Here is a 24,283-nt window from a genome sequence, read left to right as displayed (position 1 = left end):
ATGTCTTTTGCTTCTAAAGTAATCGTTATCACAGGTAAGACTTGAAACAACTTAAGTAGGCCTAGCTATACATAGCAGAGATGTTCGGATTTTAGAACTTAAAATTCAAATCCATTTCTGGATTTCAAGTTAAAATCAAAATTCAGATTATAAGCATTGTAAAGATATCATGTTATAGATTTGGCAATAAACTAACATAATAAACTTCACAGTGTAGATTCAAACGATCTGTTATAGCCTGATGCTGCGGGTTCTTTTTGGCAATATCAAATTACACTAGCTTTCGGAACACAGTTCCCTAGTCATGTGTTATGACGAATGGTGTTGAAGTCAGTGAGTGGTTTTTTAAAGTGGCTCTTTGTTTTAGCTTGAGGCTGCCGGCTGTTGAGTTTCTGTGCTGTTAGGCGTTATTGCTGTGAGATTTTGTTGGATCAGTTGATTAGTAGATTAGGTGACGTAGTTCTTCCCTTTCGGCGCGGTTGTTGATTTTAGGATTTTGTTTGCTAATGAATATGGCCTCTTTGAAACGTAATTGTACCGCGTCATTTTCTCTTCCAATAATTTTAAATTCAAAGTCTGCTTGGCATTGTTGTTGGTGATCAAATACCGAACTTTTATCCGAGGTGAGATGTTCTTTGAGGCGGGAATGGAGTGGGCGGATCGTGCTGCCTATGTAGCTTTCCTTGCATTTTTTACATATAATCTTATAGACACAGTTCTTGGTGTTGCACATGTTGTCGTTCCGTAGTTGGCAGTTTTGCATCCGGCAGGGTTCGGGTTTTTGTGGTTTTTTAAGTGCGTTTCGGAGGGTTCGGGAGCGCCGAAAGAGGCGGACTGGTAAGTCCAGGTCTTTGAAGATTTTCTTTATTTTACGGTCCAACAGCATACGGTCCAACAGTCCAACAGACTCACAGCAATAACGCCTAACAGCACAGAAACTCAACAGCCGGCAGCCTCAAGCTAAAACAAAGAGCCACTTTAAAAAAACACTCACTGACTTCAACACCATTCGTCATAGCACATGACTAGGGAACTGTGTTCCGAAAGCTAGTGTAATTTGATATTGCCAAAAAGAACCCGCAGCATCAGGCTATAACTGTATAACAGATCGTTTGAATCTACACTGTGAAGTAAGCAACGATCATGCTGCTAAAAGCGAAACTCATTCAACTACATAACATAATAAATCTGAAAGTAAAACTTGTCGAAGTGAAAGGATCACTATGGTGAGAGGTTTTTAAGCAACTAGTTTATTAATACAAAATAAAGAAAAATCATTTTTCTGGTAGTTTTTAGAAAGATATTAAAGTACAATTTGTGAAGAGAAATTTCTATTTAACCATAAACAATACTTAGCAACACAACATTTAATATGATAACAAAACAAAAATAAATTGAAATAGCGAACGTTTTCGGTTATTTATGTAGTCCTTTTCAAGTCTTTAAAAGAAGAAAAAAATTTACATGTATATGAAATATTAGAGACAAATAATAATATTATCTGATATTTATCTATAACATTAAAGTGTAATATCCAAATTAGCAGATCCAAATCCGGATGCTGAAATAGCTTAAATCCAAAACCGATCCAAATTCTGTCGCTGACCTGAAATCTGGCCGGATTTAAATCTCTCAGGCTCTGATAAATTGTTTTCTATTGTTTTTTTTTCGCTCAACACTCAGAGCTCAAGGTTGGTAGGCCTATACTCCGTTATGCGCATTTGTAATCCGCAGGTCGCTGCAGCAGATGAGGTCTATTAACCAGTCAGTAGGCAAGATTTAACCCAGCTGAGAATAGTTTCGCTGTGAAAAGTTTAAGAGATCAAGTTGCTTGCAGCATTATTTCTTAAAATCGAATTTGAGAAGAACCAGGGCGAGTTTTAAATGAAATTTGCAACAAAAGCTTTGAATGCTGGCTAGCGTGGATGCTAGGCCGTTATAGTTAGCGAATGCCCGTTGTTTCAGTAGCCTAAGTGCTCAGACTTGTGCTGATAGCCAGGAAGAATGATCCCTTCTTCACAAAAGTTTAGTAAATAAGGTTTGCGTCCTAATTTTGGAATGCTAACTTTTCAGGTAGGCTACTTGTCAGATTTAGCCAACCAAGTGTGTTGCTGGCATGCTTATGGAAATTTCGAGATCATACGCAAATGTTGCGAGTTGTGAGAAACCTGATTAACTAAACTTTTCCTCATAAAATTTCAGCCGCGTTAAATCTTGCCTTCTGACTGGTCAAAACATCCCATTTGCTGCAGCGACCTGCAGATTACAAACACGTCTCCGGGGTGAATATTTACAAAAGGTTCCCTAGTGTGTGTTACGGCCAATCTCTGTACAAATCAAACGTCATATAAAACCGTTCAAGTCTGCTGAATATTACGTCATGGAAGTTGCTAGAAAATGTGCCAAAATTGCACCATCGTTCATAGACTTGTGTCAAACTTGTTTGGACTTGTTTGGGCCTGTTTAAACAGGAAATATTACATCAGCTTTAAACACCTGTTGGAATGACTTCATAATTGTCTTTCATTTATTGCGTCACAGTTACTTTCTACGTGAATTTGAGATATTGATATCTATTCTGGCCATTCGTAAAATGATTGTTTGAAAGTTGGCCGCACATTTAACTGTTGGCTTAGTGCTTGCTAGCTGGACAAAAGTTCCGTCTTTTATCCAAGTAATCTGTTGTGTAGTGACAGTTTAAGTGGTGTAGGCGTTGCACCCCCTCGTTTTCGGTAGCCTCGGGCTAATTTTACAGGAATACACTGTTTGAAAAGAAGTTCAAGTGTGTGTTTCTTCGGTCATTATATACAGACGAACGGATTAGGGAACTTTATGTTAAAATTTTCCCAAGAAGAGATTATGGTTTACCGCTGTGACCAGTGTGTGCCCTATCTCGAAAATTGACCAATCATAAGCTGTATCGCTTTGATACGTCATTTCACTTGCAAATTGTTTTGCGTTTTGGAAAAAGAATTTGTAGGTTTACTCGCTGTCTAACAGGCTGGTAGGTTAACTTGGTGAGTGAGAGTTAACTGAAGCCTGAAGTTAAAGTTAGTTAGTTAACTGATGCAAATCTGAATAAAAAATTATTCAATGTAGCTTGCTGCAGAAACAAGTTTTTCTCAGGCTGTGGATATCAACTAGGCTACAGCAAACAGCTATGCAAACTGTTGGAAAAAGTTATACGTCAATAACTTATGCAGTTTGGTTAAGAAGTGGACAATTAGTTACCATAATGTAATAAATGACAATGATCCAACCCAAACATTCCTCATTTGCGATACACTTCCACTCAGGGTCGTTGAAAGGATAATTTTGGCCAGGTACCGAGAAGATTCTCGGGCCTCAAATCAAGACAATTCTAAAAAACAAACCAACCCTAGCGGAGTATTAATAATAATTTAAACGACTTTTTGTCTCTCAGGTGCAACGTGCGGTATCGGCGAAGCTACAGCAAAATTATTTGCCAAGCATGGAGCCATGTTGACCATCACTGGACGAAATGAAGCCAAACTTTTAAAAGTTTCTCAAGAGTGCAAAAAGCTTGGAGCAGAGGAGGTGCGTCTCTCATATAAAAAAAATCTGAAATTTTTTGTCACTAACGCACGAAAGTTTTTCGAAAGAAGATGCTGTTGATATTAGTGGAAGGTGGACACAAACGTTGGCTTTCTTACTTTCTCGTCCACTCAATCTAAAGCAGGGCTACTCAACTGGCTGACCGCGGTCCGAATCCAGACCTTCTGGGTGTTGATGGTGTACCTTGAGCTTTTGGAAGAATAATCTCATTACCACCTTTCAGGGCTTCTTTAAACATATTTCTACTTGGAGGAAGCAATTTTTACTGTGATTATCCTAGTTGCTGGGGGACTTGAACTTCCAGACTCTCCGATACTTTCTCAGAAATGCAATTGAAGTTACATTTTACCTAAAAAAGTGGTTTGGTACAGATACTTTAACTTTCGTGGTTGCGTGTGATATAGCTTATTCACCCGGACCGTTACAAATATTCAACTTGTCAAACTGGACCTTGGTTGAGATTAGTTGAGTAACCCTGATCTAAAGCTTCAACAGCTGTTGTTGGAAATATTATTTTTTAAAGGTATTGAAGATTATTGCTGACCAGAAGAACATGGAAGATCTCGAAAATATTATTAAGAAAACAGTCGAGAATTTCAGAAAACTCAATGTCCTTGTGAACAATGCCGGATTTATAAAGGAAAAATTTGGCGTTACGCTGGAACGCGTAAGTTATCTTCTTGCTTGTTCAAGTGTGGACTTCGTCGATTGAGATATCAATTCAATAATTTGTTTCAAATATTGATCAACACAACAACACATTTCTTTGGATCAATTTTGATCAATTGTCCTAATAAACACAGAAACACAGAAAAGTAATTTCATTCATTCTTTCTGTTTGTAACGTTGGATTAATGAAGACATACATATCATTGTGTTTAGTTGAAATCTCCCTTCCCCCTTCTTAAGGCTACTGGCTGGATCCGCCCATGCTGAACTCTATGAATTGTCATTCTTTGTTTGTAATCTTTGATGACGGTTTCTTAGATTGGGTGGCTTGCCTTCCCGTCTATGCATTAAACTGATTCTGCTTGGCACAAATGCCTATGTCTTGATATGACAAAACGAATAAGGCTAAACTGGCATGATCTAAGTTGATAAAAAGTTGTATGTGCAGGCTCCGATTGAAATGTTTGATGAAATCTTTCAAGTGAACGTCAAATCTCACTTCCACTTGACGCAATTGGCGATTCCACATTTAGAAAAAACCAACGGTGCGTAAGTTAAGAGCAATGATCAAATGAATGAATTATAACAATGTGTCAGTTTCATGGTTTCTTTTTGGAGTTTCACAGCTGCAAGTGATTCTGCAGTAGCCTAATAATTTTTTTTATATTTTAGCAATTAGCATTGCTAGGCGTGAATGACGAGCTCGATTTATTATTGCTCAATTTACTTGGACTGTTTTCTCATAGAAGTCTTTGTGTGGCTCGGCCTAGATTTGAACGTAGGTTCCAGGTCTACCATTCCAGTTGCCAAAACTCCAACCAGTCGGCCAAAAAAATAAGTAAACGAAAAACATAAATCTTTGACAAGCATTTTAAAATTGCAAGCGTACAATAAGAAATTTGAAACATTTGTTTACCAAATTATCATTTCTCTCAAACGTAAACGTCACAACAATTGGAATTTTTTAACAAAATTAGCAGCCTATACAAGAAAATATTGATCAATTTCAATTTATATAAAAATTGGTAACGTTTAGCGGAGAATTTAGTCAAAATATCCTCTATATGCGACTATTGGGCACTTTTTTAGTCATCATAATGCCTCCATTACTGTGTAGATTTTTAGTTACTTTAGTTTTATAATAAATGAAACAATCCAGTTTGGCAACTAGATAAAATTTATTTGTAGAACTTTCGCCGCCGTAAAGCCGGCTTCATTCAGCACTCTTATTCAAATAGAAACTTAGGTTTTTAACTGAAGAAAGAATAACTTACAACTGCACCAATTTGTAGGTAGCTTACTGGTTTTAGCAGAATTCCACTTGGCATCTAACCTAGACCTTTCACAAGCAGTGGTGCAGATAGTCTACAAACTCAGACATTGCCTTATCCTTCACAGCTAACATTTGAAAATAAAACAAGGAAACGCTTTTTTTCATAGGTAGCGTGATCAATATCACCGGAATCATGGGATCGACAGTGGGGAAATTTTTTCCAATGTATGCGATGGCGAAGAGCTCTATGGAACAATTCACTAAGCTCGCTGCTTTAAGTGAGTCAAGGAAAATGATTTGTAGCCTACTTTAGCCCTCACTGGATTGTAACTAACATTTTATCTTACTGGATTGTAACAGACTGGCCTGCACTGGAATGTAACTTACTCTTTACCTTATCAGGCTTATGCCAGGTTAAGACCTATTTTGAGGTCCAAACACTCATACATGTTGTTTACTGGGCCTTATTTCCAGAGGTGGGCATCCGCTACTTTAAAAGTAGTGCGCTACCTACTACCACTACTCGAGCTAAAGTAGCACCCTTACTCTAGCTGAGGACGTACTCCCAGAGTCCCAATGTGGCTTTAGACCTTCTCGCGGCACTGTAGATATGATCTTTTGTGCTCGACAACTCCAAGAAAAGTGTCAAGAACAACAACAACCTCTTTCATTTATCTTTTGGAACCTGAAGAAGGCATTTGATCAAGTTCCTCGACCTGCTATGTGGTCTGTTCTTGCTCGATTTGGATGCCCTGACGACTTTATTACCCTGATTCGTGCTCTCCATGATGGCATGCTTGGCAGAGTCTGTTACCAAAACACCCTCTCCGACCCATTCCCCGTTACAGGTGGACTCAAACAAGGATGCGTTCTTGCACCTACATGTTTTTCACTGTATATGGCTGCAATGCTTAACGAGGTCCCACAAACCTCTCCTGGTATCAACATGCGCTCTCGCATGGACGGAGAGCTTTTCAATCTTGCTCGCTTCCATGCTAAGTCGAAAACCTCTGCTCATACAATTCATGAGTTACAGTTTGCCGATGACAATGCCACACCTGTTTGGACTCCTAAATTAGGAGTCCAAACAGGTGTGGAGGTCATTAGGAGTCCTAATGACCTCCAAACGATAGCCACCATCTACAACAACTCTTATGAGCATTTTGGAATGGAAGTTAACACTGATAAAACTAGGATACTCAACCAAACGCCACCTGACCACACCTTCCCAGAGATCAATATCAACTAAAACCCTTTAGGTGAAGTAGACTACTTCTCTTACCTTGGTAGCATACTTTCAACAGCACCAACATGTGCAAAGGATATTGAACAACGTATAAAAGCAGCTCACTGTGCCTATGGAAGACTTTACCATCGTGTTTTCCACAACCATGCTATCCGTACAAAAATTATGGTCTTCCGGGCAGTCGTTCTATTTACTCTTCTCTATGCTTGTGAAACCTGGACATTATACCGTCGTGACACCAAACGTCTTGAAAATTTCCAGCAGAGGAAACTGAAGCAAATGCTAGGTACTCGTTGGGAAGATTGTCTTACCAACGATGCAATTCTTGATCGCGCTAGGCTGCCCAGTTTAGAAGCCACCATATTGCAACACCGCCTTCGCTGGACAGGGCATGTCATACGAATGGACCCAACGAGGCTTCCACGAATAATGCTTTATATGGTGAACTAGAGACAGGAAAGAGACCCCCGGAAGACCAAAAATGACATGCAAAGGTCAGCTGAAAGTCTCCCTCACCCATGCAAACATTGATCTGGATTCATGGGAACTACTTGCTAGTGACAGACCACTTTGGAGAAAAATAATTAGGGAAGGCACGGAAATTTTTGATAAAAACAGGATACAAAAGGCCCAAGAAAAACGAAACACTAGAAAAGAAAAGCTAAAACTACCACGTCCCCCATCCTCCATACAATGTGACTTTTGCCCACGTCTTTTCCATCATACACTGGGCCTCTAAAGCCACCTACGACATCACCATCCAAAACGAAATTCAATTTGAAGATAAAACCAATGCTCGGACACGAGCTGGAGCTGACGATTTCCAGAGGTGGGCATCCGCTACTTTAAAAGTAGTGCGCTACCTACTACCACTACTCAAGCTAAAGCAGCGCCCTCTTCCACTACCAATCAAAAGTAGCGAGCAACCCGCTACTGCTACTCGGGCTAAAGTAGTGCGCCCTACCGCTACTTCTCCTGCTACTTTTCTTTTAAACGGACACAGAAAGCACTTCATTGTGACGTCAAAATAACCTTGAAAACGAATGAGATCATTCGTTTACATTGCCATACATATACAGTACATTTCAACGTTGTCACAGTAAACACGTTGTAGGTAAAATTTAGTGTTATGCATCTTTTAAAAACCTGAGTCGCTGCGAAATGTGTGTAGCTGAGGCCAGACCGTTTAGGCTTCGGTACTTCAACAGAAAAAAGTCTCTCCACCACAGCATCAAAGGGGATGGCAAATAGGAATGTTGTATTTAATGAACAGACGTTTTAAATAGGCACAGGGAAAACTCAAGGACTTGCTTCTGTCTGAAAAAAGGCCTCCGTAATTGACGTTTCTTTATGTACCGACGTATCATGTAATGGCATTAACACATCAAAAATTCTTCCTCGGAGTCGTGCCTGGTGTTGGTGTCAAGCTTGTCGTTATCAACTTAGCTTGATATTTACCGTAATAGTCGAATGATTTCTACCTTGATTATTTCCCACATTGTTGCCATGAATATCTCCAAAAACGAGTCATTTTTTTAAACTTTAAATCGGAAAGTAGCAGATAGCGTTATTACGACTGAAAAAAATGTAGCGCTTCTCCTCTGCCGTTGCACTGGCAAAAGAGTAGGCCCGCTACTGCAGCCGATACTCCATCAAAAATATAGTGCCGCTATCGCTACAACTACCAAAAAAAGTAACGGCACTAGCAGCGGCGTTACAAAAGTACCGCGCTATACTGCCCACCTCTGCTTTTTTCACAATAGTTAAGCAGCAACAACAATACTATTAACAATTATTACTATGCTCATTAAATTCTCTTGACGTGATGTGATACAGGCATCAAAGGGGTTGACGTTCTGACTGTGTTACTGAGGTTATGTGAATGCGTTAATGATCATTTATTGTCACAAGTCTGGCTTCAAAAGGGATCAGAGTAAACTCAGTCGCGTAAGTACAATTCTTCTTCTGAAATAAATGAAACAAACTTGCTGTTTTAATCATGAGCAGCCAAGCGCAATGCACGAGACTGAAAACCTCGATAAAGTAAAAAACCGTCCAGCAAAATCATCCTATTTTTTACTTGGATTAACATTTCGGTCACGAATGCTGAGCTTAAAAACAGTTTTTCTAAAGAATCTTTTTTCGAAAGGAAACAAAATCAAGAACAGAATCAAGAACAAAATAAATGTTCGACAGAACACAAATTCCAGACAGAAAAATCTGTGATACAGTCTTTAATGTAGGCTACAATGTCATAGCCTACTTTACAATGTAAAAATGATGGATTGTATTGCCTGGGATGTGTTTGCTAAGTTGATTGATTTTGAATCTTTATTTTTGGACTTAGAAAGCTACTGATAGATTTTATTCTTAGCAGTTTCGCATAGGTCACTTGTCAAGGGTTTTTACCACCGAGGCAGACCGGACGGGTTACTTTGAATACATGAACATAGATGTTGTGTTCTAACAGTTTGTAAATCGATCAAAAACTTATAGCGAAAGACCATAGATTTTGCAGCTCATTTTGGTTCAGCCATTTTGAAGATTTCACGGTTAAGACAAAAACTAGGGGACATAATCGGCTTTTTTTTAAATCCAACTTTAGCTCTGGTTTAAGAATACAGCAGGACATTCTAAGACCTCTGGAATTTTTTTTTTTTTAATTTTCGTCCAACACCTCCCCAATACCCTAAAAATTACTTTTTGCGTTTAGTATCCTAATATTGTATGGACGTCACTTTTTGTTTATGCCATTTAATGTTTAAATATTATTTGCTACTGTACTAAGCACATTAAATATGTTGCAACCTGCCACAAACATTTTTCTGGTTTTGGTTTCATCGTATGTGCGTAAAAGCCCGAAATTAATGCAAACAGTTTGTATGATATTCCAAAACAAAAGTTCATACATAGTTTGTATGAAGCTAGTTGTATTAAGCAGCCGCAAATTGATCAAAACCTATGTCCAAAAACTAGTTTTCAAAAAAGAAGTCGCTATAAGCTTATATTGTTATGATAACTGATTTAACTGATATAACGTCTTTTGCTTTTGTCAGGAAAAACTTACTTTACATCTTTGATTCAAACCCTTATTCTGAGATTCTCTTCCACCTACCTGTCCATTTTATCTGCTAATTTTAGTTTAATCACTTAAATTGACTTGCGTTTGGTATGCTTCTGCTGCAACAACCAATTGAAAACTTCAAGCTGACAACTGCTGCTCAAGATGCTTCTCAACAGCAAGATGTTGTGCTCATAATGCGTGGTTGTCGACGCGAGGTGGTTGTTCAGAACGCTCTATCAAAAGGACAGTATAGCCAACGCACTAATCTTGAAGTGAACTGTCAGAAGGTGTTTCCTTAAATTCCCTTACGATGCATGATCTCAAGAAAAGGCAACATTAATGAATGAACTCTTTTTTCTTTAAGCCTACCGTGTCCCCCCGATTATTTTCTGACCTACAAGGCATTTATGGTGGAGAACTTTAAGACCACGGTTTTTGGTTAACCTGTACACCGGTGAAAGCCTAGCCAGCTTGATTGATTGATTGAATTTTTATCCTCGGACTAGGAAAGCTTCTAGCAAAGCTTAATTCTAGCAGTTTCGCATACTTAGAGGCTTTGAATCATTGACGCAGGCCAGGTCACTGAGATTGACAGAGTGAAGCTTCCGGCTGTAAAGTGTTATTGCCGGGGAATTATTCCATTCATTAGTTGCCGCTGAATGGAGAACAGTTCTTAACGTGCGTTGCTCAAGCGCATACCCTGAGAGTCGAACCAGCGCCGCTTGATCTTAAAGCTTCTTCGTTCCAGAAGTCACGCGCTAACCAACTGAGCAATCGGGGTGGGTAAATCCTATAACCATAGCTCAGCCAGCCATGAATATTGACTACCTTGACCCTATACAGTGTCCATAAATGCACATTATAGACTTGTTTTATGGTAACAAGTAGGTGATTGCAATCACTGTCTGTTCTAGCAACAGTAGCAACCACCACTAATTTACATACATTAGGCTTACTTCAGGACATGGCCTACAACTATGGGCTCCGAGAGGGGGGAGAAGTCGGGAAAATATTCCCCCTAGCAAAACATTGTAAAGCAAATACGAGTAGATTTTTGTTGTCTTATTTTTGAGAGGCCCATTTTTACTACTAAAATGAAAATATGCCAACTCAATAATAAACAAATTCTTGAATGCAGTGCATAGTTCCAAGTATGTTTCAATGATTAAGATGTCACTTTATATCTAAAGTCATGGCTTAAGTTGAAATCAAAATTACCCCCCGACCCTCTACTAATAGGTCTACATTGTTTGTTGATATGTTACATCATATGGAGAAGAGCAAACTACAGCTTTTATCTAGCACAATATGCTTTATTCCAATCTCAAGATCTTTGTTTTTAAAGATATTAGTTTGGAAGCCACTTTGTTTACGCAATAGGCTATATAGCCTAGGCCACAAAGGCGGTGCCTAATGAACTAGCAGTTTACATTGCTTATAGCCTAGGAGCCTCCAGATATTTTTACTGGCGATTCTATTAAGTATCACTAGCTTAGTAGGCTACAAAATTGTTGTTTTTGAAACTGGTTTAATTATGTTTCAGCATTATAAACTGTTTGCTACGGTATTTTTGATGTTTACTTAACTCAGGTGTCCTTACTTCTTGTTTTAGGCCTGGAAGCGTCAAAACGAATATTTTTGTCAGTCATGATTGTCTAAACGAAAAAGATTCTGACGAGTATTTTGTAAATATGACAAAACAGCATCCTCTCGGAAACAAAATTGTGGAAGCGGATGAGGTTGCGAGTTCTGTTCTATTCCTCTCTTCTGATGACGCATCTGCTATTACTGGAACGTGCATGTATGTTGACAGAGGTCGGAAGATTGCAAAAAGTTAGTAGACTACAGTACGCAAAAAGAAGATGAAAACTTCAACAAAATGAATGAACATAATCTTGCGACATCAGAGGTGGTACAACTTTGCAAAAGAATCAAACCACAGCCAGTTTTTCCTCAGCGGTTGTTCCAATATGGTATGGCGAATTTTATGGCCTATATGAGGGGTTGTCAACATTTGTTGGATCATGTGGTCAAAATATTCAATTTTGTTGTTTCAATTATTTGTAGAATTTCCAATGTTGATGTGCTTTCTAAACAATACAGTTGTGTTTGTGATTTTTTTTGCCATGAAACTTTAAGCATATAGGCCCATTTCTATGAATCCACATTTCAAATGCCTTCAACCATATCTTAATACGAGCTGTTTTTGTACGCGGAAAGCACGTTACGCGCTATCTTAGCTCCGTGCTAATTAATCGCTAATACCGGAAGCTATGAAAATCACAGAACCAAAATATTTTATAAGGTAATAGCCATGTGTATTGTGCGTATAGAAATTAAATTTTTACCCAACAACTTTATTAAAATAAAATGTTTGAGATGAAACAACGTCAGAAAGTCGGTTTTTATTTTAATTTCTCAAAAATTGCTTCAAAATTGAAATTTTTGAATTATAACACAGAATAGTGCTAAACTAAACAAAAATTTACTTTTGCTCATATAAGGCATTTCTGATCGTTTTTACATTTCAAAGTAATTGCACTAACATTTATATTGCACTAACAATAAATTATATATACTGTATCTAGCATTGCACGAAAATGTCTAGCCACCTGAGACGAAATGCTTATTGTGAAGGGCAGGAAAATAGAAAAATGACCAATGTAGGTTTAGAAAATTCGTAAAGAATAAAAACTAAAAGTCAAGAAATGTCACATTTCTAGCATAGGCTATTTCCTTCTGTGAAATATTTCACTAATAGAGTGGGGCGTTCTCATAAAACCCTGTGTCGCTACAGATAGGGTTAAATCCTTATAACTTACCATTTGTAATGACAATGTCCATGTTTCTGCATTGAAAATAAACGTAGTCCAGATATAACATTTCATAATTCGTTTTCGAGTGTTAATGTTCATTTTTAATAGCCCTTTTTATGATTTGAAAGAACACATGATTATAAACCATTACTAAATAGTCTACATAGCACATAATCATGTAAATTGGCATGAAAAGGGGAAGGCTTACGCTCTGCAGTGGGTTCTCACAGGCTGAAAATGATGATGAAATAGGCTACTAACTGTCAGACAAAAGTCAATTGTTTCGATCTTAGGGAACTCTTCAGTGCAGTGAAAGAAAGTAGATTTGGATTGCTTTTGTTTTTCTTTCTTCAGATTGGATTGTTGTTTGTGACGTAAGTTATCAAAACGTCGAACAGGACAAATTTTAATTTTTAAATTCAAACGCTAGCGAAGTGTTACTATTTTGCTAATGAAAGGTAAGATTTTTTTTAGAAAAATTGTGCCGAAAAACGATTGGAATATGTCACAAATAAAAAATAAATGTAAAAAAGGCAAAATATTGTCACAAGGCTGAAAACAAATGTCAAAAAAGATGGATCCAAAACTGGCTAAAAGAAATTGGGTGCTGAAGGTACAGTATAAATACGAATAAAAATTGTGGGAAGGGATGGAGTGGACCTGCAAACATCTGTAGGATCGGTCGATGATGCAAGAGAAGCATTCGCAAAATATAACAAACTGATTCATTGGCTATAGGTTCAACAAGTGAAAACAAAAAGATCAGCAACTTTTCAAGCACATCTAGCTCCACACAACGTGAAAATTACTTGACTGAAGCTCTTTTTCACTTCCGTCACAAACGACAATCCAATCCGAAGAACGAAAAATTAAATTTACTCCAAAAATGATAAAACTAAAGCAATCGAAATCTACTTTTCATTCACTGTAGAAATCTCTTCAGTTGGCCTCTTGTCTGCAGTTGGTAGGCTATAGTTAGTGATGAAAAATTATTGTACACTCCAGATATGTAATTTACACCAGATTTATTTTTTTATTTTTTAATAATTTTAGTATTTGTGGTAATTTTTAACCGACACTAGGTAGATATGCTACGTAGTGGCATATGTGTAGCCTACCTGCAACTAAAAATAAAAAAAGGAAAATAATTTTGTGGAAACATCATTATTTTCTTCTTTTGGGTTTCAAATTACTTAATTTACATAGCGCATAGTATTATCAATGCTATTTACTTGAATTTTTGCCGGTCATCTGATTAGCAATCGCCAATCCAGCAAGGATTCCTCCTGTTCCACAGGCCACTACAATGTCTTCAAAGTTTTCCAAAAAGTTGTTTTCATTTATCATTTCTTCCCATGCCTTGATGTAGCCAAACAAGCCAATTGCATTGGATCCACCCATAGGAATGCAATACGGTACATCTCCTGTTTCTTCTCTGTAAACGATTACACCACCAAATAAAGCAGTTGCATCACCATCATTATGTATTTATTTCCCACCATCAACGCAAATAAACAACATTCCTTGCTATAACATGGCAGGGATCTGGAGAAAAGTTCAAGCGATAAAAACGCGAACGAAGTGGAGAGAGTTTTTTTTTAAATGTAGGCCTAACTTTAACCCTGGTTTTAGGTTACAGCAGTCCATCAAGACCTTTGGTAAAACAATTGAAATTTTTGTCCAAAACAGATCTTGTCATTAAACTTTTCACAGTGTTTAAAAATTTGTTTTATGATACAACAAAGAACACAACTAAACGGCTGTGGTTTCAAAAATTTCCACGAAAATATTTCCATGAAAAATCCGACATTATTGTACGGAAAATTATGTAAGGTCCGAAAGTAGGCTATTTCTATTGTGGGAAAAAGGCTGCATAGTGCATATGCTAGGCCTATTATTAGTGACATGAACAGTTACTGTCAGGGACTTCGTCTCCCGCTTAATACGCCCACACTTTTAAAAAGCCCAACTATTCTTAGAAGTTCAACCCTGTTGTGTTGTGCCTTACCTGTCTGTTGCACAAAAAAGCAAACTCTCTTTGTAAACTATATTGTAACTCCGAAGCGCCTTCCAAAAACAAACAAAATTTTCAGAAATTTTTATTAAAAACAAACGGAATATTTAGCTGAAGGCAACAACGTGTTGCAAATTCGCAACATTGAGCTATAAAGGGTTCATAGAATATATTTTTTTTTTTTTTTTTGAATATTGAAGATTTTTTTTGAAGATTCAATTTTGAAGATTCTATTTGAATAAGGCCTTCTGATGATCCGCTAGGTGAAACAATTTGTAAAGGCTTCAGATAGTAATAACTATATTTGATTTTTTTGTTTCATGTTTTCAAAAATATTTATTCTAATCTATCAAAGTTTTGTGGGCCTACTTTCCAATTTCTTGAAACTTTTCGCAATACCTAACTATAATGTTTTTAAATGTGTAAAATATATTGTTATAATGCTCAACCCTGTTGTGTTGTTGTGTCTTGCCTGTCTTTGGTACAAAAAAAGCGGACTCTCTCCCAAAACTATATTTTAATAAAACGTTTTGCAATACCAATACCTAACTAGTGTTGCCTGAAAATGCATTGACAGTTGTTGAAACAAATCCACCAGCTTCGAATACAGCATGTGCTTTATTGAAAAACGTGTTTTTTTATCAATCCGACAAACAAAATTTTTCTCGATATCTTCAACTTTTCCAGACACACATTGTGAATGACATGGTCTTGTTTTCTGTCAACACAAACTGTAGAAGGTTGGAAATTTTCTTAAATCCTTTAACCAGTTTTATCAGTATACCGTAGTTATATTGCAGAGTGCGAAAATGATTTCCATTTGCAAATCTTCTTTTCCATTGTCATTCCAATTTCTGAAGAAAACATACATTGCCATTAAATTTTGAACTAAAAATATGTTATTGTTATCAATTTTTTTTGCCCATTTGTCCACAAAAACGTCATGCATGACACTTGGCGGCGTCTATAGTGGATGAAATAATTTACAGACCAAAAGAATTCCATCAATCTCAGTGACAGAGTGTGTATCAATACTTTTCTAGCACTTCAAAGTAGCCTATGTGAAGTTGCTTGTGGGATGACGTCTCTAAAGAAACGTTTTCGTCTCATGTTGAGCATTCTAAGAACCCATTTTGTTAACTTAAGAGACTAAATCTCAACTTAACTTTTTCCTTTCACATATTTTGTTGAGGTGAAAGACCAGTGTGACATCATTGTGACGTAATTACTATGACATCACAGTAATTTATCAACTTTCTTGCTTTCTAAACATCCGTTAGCTCAGTGGTTAAGCGCCCGGCTCAAGATCAAGCTGCGCTGGTTCGACTCTCGGGGTGTGCGCTTGAGCAACACATTTCAGGACTGCTCTCCATTCAGCGGCATCTAGTGAATAAAATAATTCCCCAACAACAACACTTCAACAATCGGAAAACTTTACTCTGCCAATCTCGGTAACCGGCCCTGCGGCAAAAGCCTCTACAAGTATGCGAAACTACCAGAAATAACCTATCAAGGCTTTGTAAGCTAGAGGATAAAGATTCAAAAGCAAACAAACAAACATAGATCTAAATATTCTTTTTTTTATAGATCTAAATATATATACAGTTGATAAACTTGTTTGAGGCTTTTACTAACTAATAATAATTCAGGTCAGTTTTCCATAAAAAAACAATTTTTGAAAAAGATCAATGATGTGATTAAATATTTGAAACAAGCTGTTTATGTCCCAATTTTGTCTTATTTGGATAAAATAATACTTTCACTATTCACTATTATGTTCTTAAAGTCAATTATAGACTTCGATTTCCGTCCCAACGACGAATTCATGAAATACCTTCATAATTTTTGCACTGATATTATTGCCACCTAATTATTGGTACCAGAAAACAGTTTTGCCAACTGTAGATCTTCTCTACTCTAGTTAAGGCTTATTAGGACACCCTCAAAGGTTGGAGCAAACCGTGTCAACAGGCCCACGTAAGTCACAAAATCTTGAGAAAGTGAGTAGAAAATCGATAAGTGCCAGTGAAATCACTAATTCCACATGTAGCCTACCGCTCTAGAGGCCATACAGGCAAAAAGCAGACCCTAAGCTTTTTTGTGACTACTTTCCTCCGCATAAATGCAAGGACCCAAATAATCGATGCCGCAATTAAAAAAGGGTTTGTTGTTGGCGGTCGTACGAGATTGCGGCAAGCCAGACATAGGCTAAGTTGTCTTATGAGTTTCGCCCACTGTTGGGCGCGATAACTCATTTTTCAGTTAAGCGATAACGATAATCGATAAACGAAAAATGCCTAAAGCGATAACGATAAACGATAAATCAAAAAGAAGTTAAGCGATAACGATAAACGATAAAATTATAATGTCCGATAATGATAATTTTTTTTCTTGATTAGCGCTGCCCCTTCCCATGCAGCACGAACTGTTTTCATCAACATGACGAAAAATCGAATTTAAGTGGCACGTGTTGCGGATTATAGTTTTATTCGAAGATGTTTGAAGAGGTGTCAATTATGCAAAAATCGTATTATTTTAATGTTTATCGTAAATATATCCTCCATCTCTGAAACGTTCTGCTGGGAGTTCCTTCCAAATGCCCACCTATTGGTGCACATCCCTGGAAAGGTAATGTAATACTGAAATCGATGCATGTAAAATTTAAGTGGCACGTGTTGCGGATTATATTTTTATTTAAGATTTTTCGAACGTATGTCAGGTCGCATTTTATGCCTCGCACTTATTCACGGATAACTTTTTTAGGCGAAAAGCGGAAAAATTATTCTGCCAGAATCAGTGCTTCCACTTTGAAGGATTTTATCCCGAAATCGGGATTTTTCAACGCTTCGAAGGATAAATTAAAAAGGGATTTGAAGAAAAAAAGGATTTTTTAGGGATTTTTAACAATTTTACAAGGAATTTTTGCCTTAAAAAGGGATTTGTTCTTTTTAGCAATTTTAAAGAAAATTTTATTCATATTCCCTTTCAAAAGTTCTAAAAACGACTGGAATAGCGATGATCAGCTGGTTTCCATCGTCACTCGCCATCCGGAACCCCTCTTACTCCCTGTCCCATCCTCGCCTTTCTATCGCTTGATTTCTTTTATCGCCACTTTGGGAATTGGATGTGATTGCAGACTGTAGTGAGAGAGTTAGTTTTCAATTCTTTGAGTTAAAATTAGGTAATCCGTTAATTTACAGTTGAAGTTGAGTAGCAATGACAAAGTTCACTGAGGTTCGACCCGGTTCGACGTACAGTTAGGTATGATAAGCTTTTAAAAAAGTTAAAAGGTTTAGAAAAGTTAGTTTTTGCCTATGCTAACTGATGGTGTCATAATAATAGAGGCTATGTAGTATGTATACAACATGTGTAGTGTACACAGTCAGACTGAGTCAGTATCATGAATAGGCCTATAAGTAGGCTATCCTGGAGTTTTTCGTCAGTCTCAAATGATTGTGAAGGCATTACTGACAAGGGGAAAAAAGAGATAGCCAATAATGTTAAGTTAGCGGCTTAGCGCATCAAGGAAAATTAAACTAAACACAAAAATAAATTTGTTAATGGATGGATAATTCGTTGAAACTGGACATTTACCACCTGTACATTTTTGCTGTTGGGGATAGCCGGATAGGTTAGGAACTCCGGGTAGGAAAGATGAGAGTGGTAATTGGTAAATGATGTCCAGGACTCCAGGTGGTAAATGTCCCAGAACCTACTAACTGACAAGCAGTTTTTTGGCTGGACAGTGAACAAAGGAAGTAAACCATGTTATTGTAAAATATGGGCTGCTTTTGTGCAGCCTACTGTTCTAATAAAACAACGTTGCTTCGACATACCGATGCTACTGAATAAAATCGAGATTAAAATAGCTTTAACTGAGATTATAATAACTTTAAAGTTGTATTAGCACTTTTTTTAACCTAAATAACGTTAAAAATAACCTCGCCTATGAAGGAAATTTTGAAAGATTTCCAACTGAGGAAAAAGGGATTTTTCAGGACAAAAAAGGAAATTGAAGAGGATTTATCAATTGTCAGAAGTGGAAGCACTGGCCAGAATGACGGTGGTCTATTAGGAGGTAAGCACTTTAACGGCAAAATTTCATTAACTGTCGAGAAAACCTCGAGCCAATCAGAAGCTACGTTCTGTGTGACGTGAATCATAAAAAACGCGCGAAATCCCAAATGGAAGACATTTGCAAAATTGCATTAGTTTCATAGCTGGCGGTGTGACGACATTTGCATTAGCTGACATTTGCATTACTAGCTTCATAGCAGGCAGCGTAGTGCAGGAAAACGCAAGTAGCCCACATCATGAATGATCATCCTGAAACTCAGGTAAGGTTTGTTTCAGTTAAGTCAGATCTATTCTTCAGGGTAAACTATTAATACTACAAAAAGTGCTTATATTTGATTTAGATCTTACAGTATGAGTACTGAGTAGGCTATATATTTTTACTAAAGTAGTGGTATTTGAAGTTCAACAGTTGTCAGCTACATGGCATGTGGTTGCACTGTGTTGATTTGCCAGTGCATACAATTATTATTATTGTTGTTGTAGTGGTTCACTTCTGTGGAAGATGGCATGAAGTTCATTGAAGAGTATGCAGAGAAAACTGCAACAAAACTTCTTGTTGCACAGAAACGAGCATATGGTGTGTATGTTGTTTGCTACATAACATCCTACAAAATTCATACTGAACTGTAGAGGTTTACCTTTGTTGACAGTAGAAATTTTGGGTGCAACCTAGTTCGTACCCTGAACAGTTCATACCCTGAAAAGATCGAGAGAAAAAATAAAAAAAGCTGAAGCCACTGATCGCAGTGATCGCAAAGATCAAGAGAAAAATTGCCACAAAGCCGAAGTTGCTGATCGGAGTTTTCTTTTTTCCGCAAACATTTTAAAATTTCCGGTAATGATCCTTAGAGTTCGCCGAAGTCGCTGATCGCAGTTTCAGCAAACATTTTAAAAGGGTTAGGGTTAGGAAAAGATCAAGAAGAAAAAATTAAAAATAGATGAAGTCGCTGATCGGAGTTTCCACAAACATTTTAAAAGGGTTATGGTTGATCGGAGTTTTCGCAAACATTTTAAAATTTCCGGTAAGGATTCTAAGAGTTTTTGTTTGTTTGCGGAAACTGCGATCAGCAACTTCGGCTTTGTGCTATTTTTTTTTTCGATTTTTTCAGTGTACGAACTAGGTTGCATCCAAAATTTTAAAGTTTATTTAGCCAGGCTATAATGTTATCATAACTTGTGTAAATGTTATCTTTTTACGGCAATTCGATGTATTGGTTTTGAAGTAACGTTTTTAGAAGTACTCAATTTTTTCAAAAAGTGGTATCTTCACTTTCAAGTGGCATAAAAATGTAGGCTAATATGTCAACGAGAAGTGCTTTTATCAGGATTTGAGTGTTGCTACTATCACCGCATTATGTATATACCACGAGTTTTTTGCAGATTGTTTTATGAAGTAGATTGTGCAGCATCCACTAGGTTCTGCTGAATGGACAGTTGTCCTTTCGATGTGTTGCTCAAGAACACATCTCAATAGTCGAATCAGCGCCGCTTGGTCTTAGTAGGGTGCTTAACCACTGAGCAAATGGGGCGGACAGATTTTTGTGGCCACTGGCCATGTCACCTTTTCATTTACATACTGGGGTATTGACTACGGTACCTCAACTAATGGTATCGTTTTCATTCCGGATGCATTAATGACAAAAAATAAATTGATATGATAATTAAAAAAGCACTACCGGGTGTATTGATAAGCAACATTTTGATTTTGCATATTGTTTAACATGCCAAACACACGTGTGTGGACATTTTGCCGAAAGGACTAATTGCAGAAAGAACTGATCTGTTTGCGAATGATATTTATGTGTTAATGATAATACATTTGTATAATTTCAGCAATTTGTCTTTTCGGCAAAATGAGTTTCGGCAAAATGTCCGGGTACCCAAACACATTACTACAATTATTGCAGAAATCTCAAACAGCATGATTTATTGGCGAGGTGATACGCCATATATTAAGCTGGAATATGTCCAGTTCAAATGTCGACCAAAAGAAGCTTTACAGCAAAGTACTCAGGTATGTAGCAAAATTATGTAGTGCCTCACGCTTACATTACTTCAGGTAAAATCAACTTATCCTATGGATTTTATAACGATTCATGACAGATTGTTTAACAGGTCATGGTGACGGATCAGTGCAATGCCAAAGTTAAACTTCTGAAAATTGCTGAATTTCCCGATTATAAGGTAACTTATACTATTGTGGGATTTCACCAGTAGGCCTATCTTTAAATTCTTACATTTTTTGTATCATTGCAAAGTGTCTTCAACTTATACACTCAATGATATTGGTTTTCTACAGCTTAAATGATCATGTTAACACGAAGGAAATTTTTTTTTAAATTTTACCATCCAGTTTTTCTAGTGTGTTCTACCTTTACTTTTTTAAGGTATCCACACAAACTTCCACAACCAAAAAGGACTTAAACAAACAACTCCGAGTGGCTTTAAAAACAAACAAAGCAAGTTTAAGTACGACTAGATGTTGCATCACCTTTCCTAAACTAGATGCACAGAGCCATCCCTGTCAGGTGAATGTCCATAGTAAGATTAAAAAAGAGCATAATTAAAAAGTTTAAAAAGATATTGTGTCATTACAAATGTTCTTTGTGATTTTCAGAGCTCTGCAGAAGTTGAGGAAAGTGATGACACTGAAAGTCATGGACTGGTACAGGTTTGTAATGTAGTTGCTGCAATATACTAGGGCCCAACAAGACCTTCAACAGTTCACCAACCAATTCTCAACTATTTTACTGTTTCCAACTTCACACAATTGGTAGCCTATACGTTGAACTCTTCTATAATAGTAAATGGTAGTACAGAACTTGAAAATAGCAAGTAAAAGGTAGCTCGAAGCTGCAGTTTTTTTTTTACTGACTCATCAGGAGCTGTCATCAGAATAAAACAAACCTAAATGTGGTGAAATAGTCTATTTATAGTAGAAGGAAAGAAGAAAAACTGGAGCTTCAAACTATCAGCTACCTTATACTCGCTAAAGCATGATCACTTATCATAATTCGGTTTTAGCATGATCACTTATCATAATGTTCGTAGTACCCTATTACTCTGTCCATGATTTTTCGTTTTAAGGTAATTGCAATTTTTTAAGTATTTCTATATCATACTCGGTTTTGACAATATGCCACATTTACCTCTGGTTTTGTTAAGGTGTCTACACCAACTTCCATGACCAAATGGGACATGAGCAAACAACTGCAAATAGTATTGAAAGGAAATACAGCAAGGCTAAGCACGACTGGATGCTGTGTTACCTTTCCCAATCTAAATGAACACAACCATCCATGTCAGGTGAATGTCCACAGTGAGGTTGAAAAGGAGCGTATCGGAGATTACTTTGTGTCATAACAAATGTTCTTTGTAACTTTTAGAACTCCGCAGAAGTTGACGGAGGCTACGATACTCCTGAACGTGATACGTTTGTTCGGGTTTGTATTTACAATGATGTATCGTGTACATAAAACTCAGTGATTCAATGTGATTGGTTTTGTATATGATTTTGTATTGTTCCTCACGTAGCTACTTTAATTGTGTATTATGTTGTGTCGGTGTGTCTACTGTAGGTTAGTATTGTCAATTCCTATTAAATATCTTCCAGCAGAACTTACCTTCATTTGATGAGGTTCAATCTTCAGTGCTGCAGTTTGAAACTTCCACATCCACCAAGTTCATCACATACAGCAAAACTACTTGTGGTAAAACTTGACATGACTGTGTAGTTTTTTAGTTTATTTTTGGCAGAAAGAAAGCAGTACAATTTACACCACTTTTTCCATATTTTATTACAACAAATTCTTTAGAATGAAAAGTTGCGTGTGATCCACTGCCACAAAAACGTGCGAAACCAAACCCCTACACTCACCGTTATGGAGAGCATGCGGATACAATGAGGGCTGCTTATGGTGCAACAACTCTGGACGCAATGAGGAAAGCAACTACATAGAATTGACTTGTTTGCAATCAAACCAGGCGACAATGAGCGATTGGCAAACGCGATACCCCCCAATTCAGGGATAATATGCGTGTCTGTGACCGCAGGGGACCTGGAGCCGAGTTGTTTTGCACGTTGGTAACACCGTGCAGTTGCAAGCACAGTTCTGTGATCTTCACACCAAGGTTTTTTTCAGTTGCTAACACGGTCACAAATCGCAACACATATGCGTGCTTAACTTAACGTGCTAGTGTTAAATAACAGCCTAATGGAAAGTGTTGTGGACTGAATTTGTTAGTTCAAATATATTGATTTCGATGACCAAAGCCTCAAATGAATTCACAAATGTCGCAATTGTTAACGACGACATATAATTGAGGATGTTAATGCACACACAAACTAGGGAAAGCATTGCTTGAAGAGTTAATTCCTGGGACAAAAATTGAAAACTGTAGGCTATGTTGAGCAGAAGCTGGTTTAGTGTGTTAAGGTGGTAAAAACTGTTAGCATGCGTCTACTTACATCCAACAAATAACGAAACTCTAAACTTCTCAGTTTGGTCGGGAAAAAAAGGGTTGCGAGGACAAATGGCAGGTCTCATCTAGGCAAGGGGAGGAGAGACACATGGATGATGATCTGGCCTAACAATAGTGGAAGTGCCATAGTGCATTGGCTATTTACAAAAAGTTAATACCGCACATGTTAAACAAAAATTATATATTTTGGGTACCGCAGCGGCAGAAAAAGTTGAGAAAAGATTTAGACAAAGGCAGTTGGAGCTAATTGAGCTAAACTTTTAAATGTGGCAGAGTGCAGACTTACACATTTCAGCTAGAAGTATGTTTGATTAAAGTAATTTCACAAAGTTATTGGGATTTATAGTACCGAAGATGAAAAGCAGTTTTTTTGTCGTATCCAGGCTCACGCCAGGTGGTTGAAGATTTAGATCAGAGGTGACGAACCTGCGGCCCGTCAAAGAGTTTTGTGAGGCCCGCAAAACTCTTTAACAATCGCTCATGCATTAAAGACATCTCAAAGCTGTTTTATGCATTCACTGGTACACCTTTCCTTTGCTATTTTCTTGCCCTAAACACTAACTTTCAAGGTATACAGTTAGAAAAAGGAAAGCTATAAGGCAAAGTTGTTAAAACACTATTCACCAACTTCACCTTGTATTTTTGGTCGATTCCAATATGTGACGTCATAGAATTTTGACAAGCGCTAAGTTGTGTGGCCCGATAACCATGTGTAATTGACAAAGTGGCCCGCGACCGCAAAAAGGTTCGTCACCCCTGATTTAGATTAAGTGAACGGGAAGACTAATACGACCATATGCTCGTTTCTGTGCAACAAGAAGTTTTGTTGCTGTTTCTCTGCATAGTCTTAAGTGGACTTCATGCCATCTTTCACAGAAGTGAACCACTACAACAACAATAATAATAATTGTATGCGCTGGCAAGTAAACACAGTGCGATGATCATTCATGATTTTGACGTTCTTACGTCACAGACAACGTAGCTTCTGATTGGCTCGAGGTTTTCTCGACAGTTAATGAAATTTTGCCGTTAAAGTGCTTACCCTATTAGGATGGGTTTAGACTAC

The 24,283-nt window shown here is 37.4% G+C and overlaps 2 protein-coding genes across 2 annotated transcripts; both read left to right on the top strand.

The window, feature by feature from the left end:
- On the top strand, positions 1-16,908 carry LOC145785171 (3-oxoacyl-[acyl-carrier-protein] reductase FabG-like). Its single transcript, XM_082596866.1, has 8 exons — positions 1-34; positions 3,425-3,558; positions 4,100-4,243; positions 4,694-4,790; positions 5,686-5,800; positions 8,676-8,711; positions 11,441-11,643; positions 16,820-16,908. Exons 1-8 carry the CDS (start codon positions 1-3, stop codon positions 16,906-16,908), a joined length of 852 nt encoding a protein of 283 aa, XP_082452992.1.
- A 1,977-nt stretch (positions 16,909-18,885) lies between these two features.
- Positions 18,886-23,326, top strand: LOC145785170 (uncharacterized). Its single transcript, XM_082596865.1, has 9 exons — positions 18,886-18,995; positions 19,219-19,312; positions 20,643-20,749; positions 20,851-20,919; positions 21,123-21,263; positions 21,353-21,406; positions 21,901-22,041; positions 22,122-22,178; positions 23,237-23,326. Exons 1-9 carry the CDS (start codon positions 18,972-18,974, stop codon positions 23,324-23,326), a joined length of 777 nt encoding a protein of 258 aa, XP_082452991.1. The 5' UTR covers positions 18,886-18,971.
- Positions 23,327-24,283: the final 957 nt, after the last annotated feature.

This window comes from Aplidium turbinatum, chromosome 16 (genome assembly GCF_918807975.1).
Source record: "Aplidium turbinatum chromosome 16, kaAplTurb1.1, whole genome shotgun sequence".
Classification (NCBI taxonomy): domain Eukaryota; kingdom Metazoa; phylum Chordata; class Ascidiacea; order Aplousobranchia; family Polyclinidae; genus Aplidium; species Aplidium turbinatum.
This window is presented reverse-complemented; position numbering and strand designations above follow the sequence as displayed.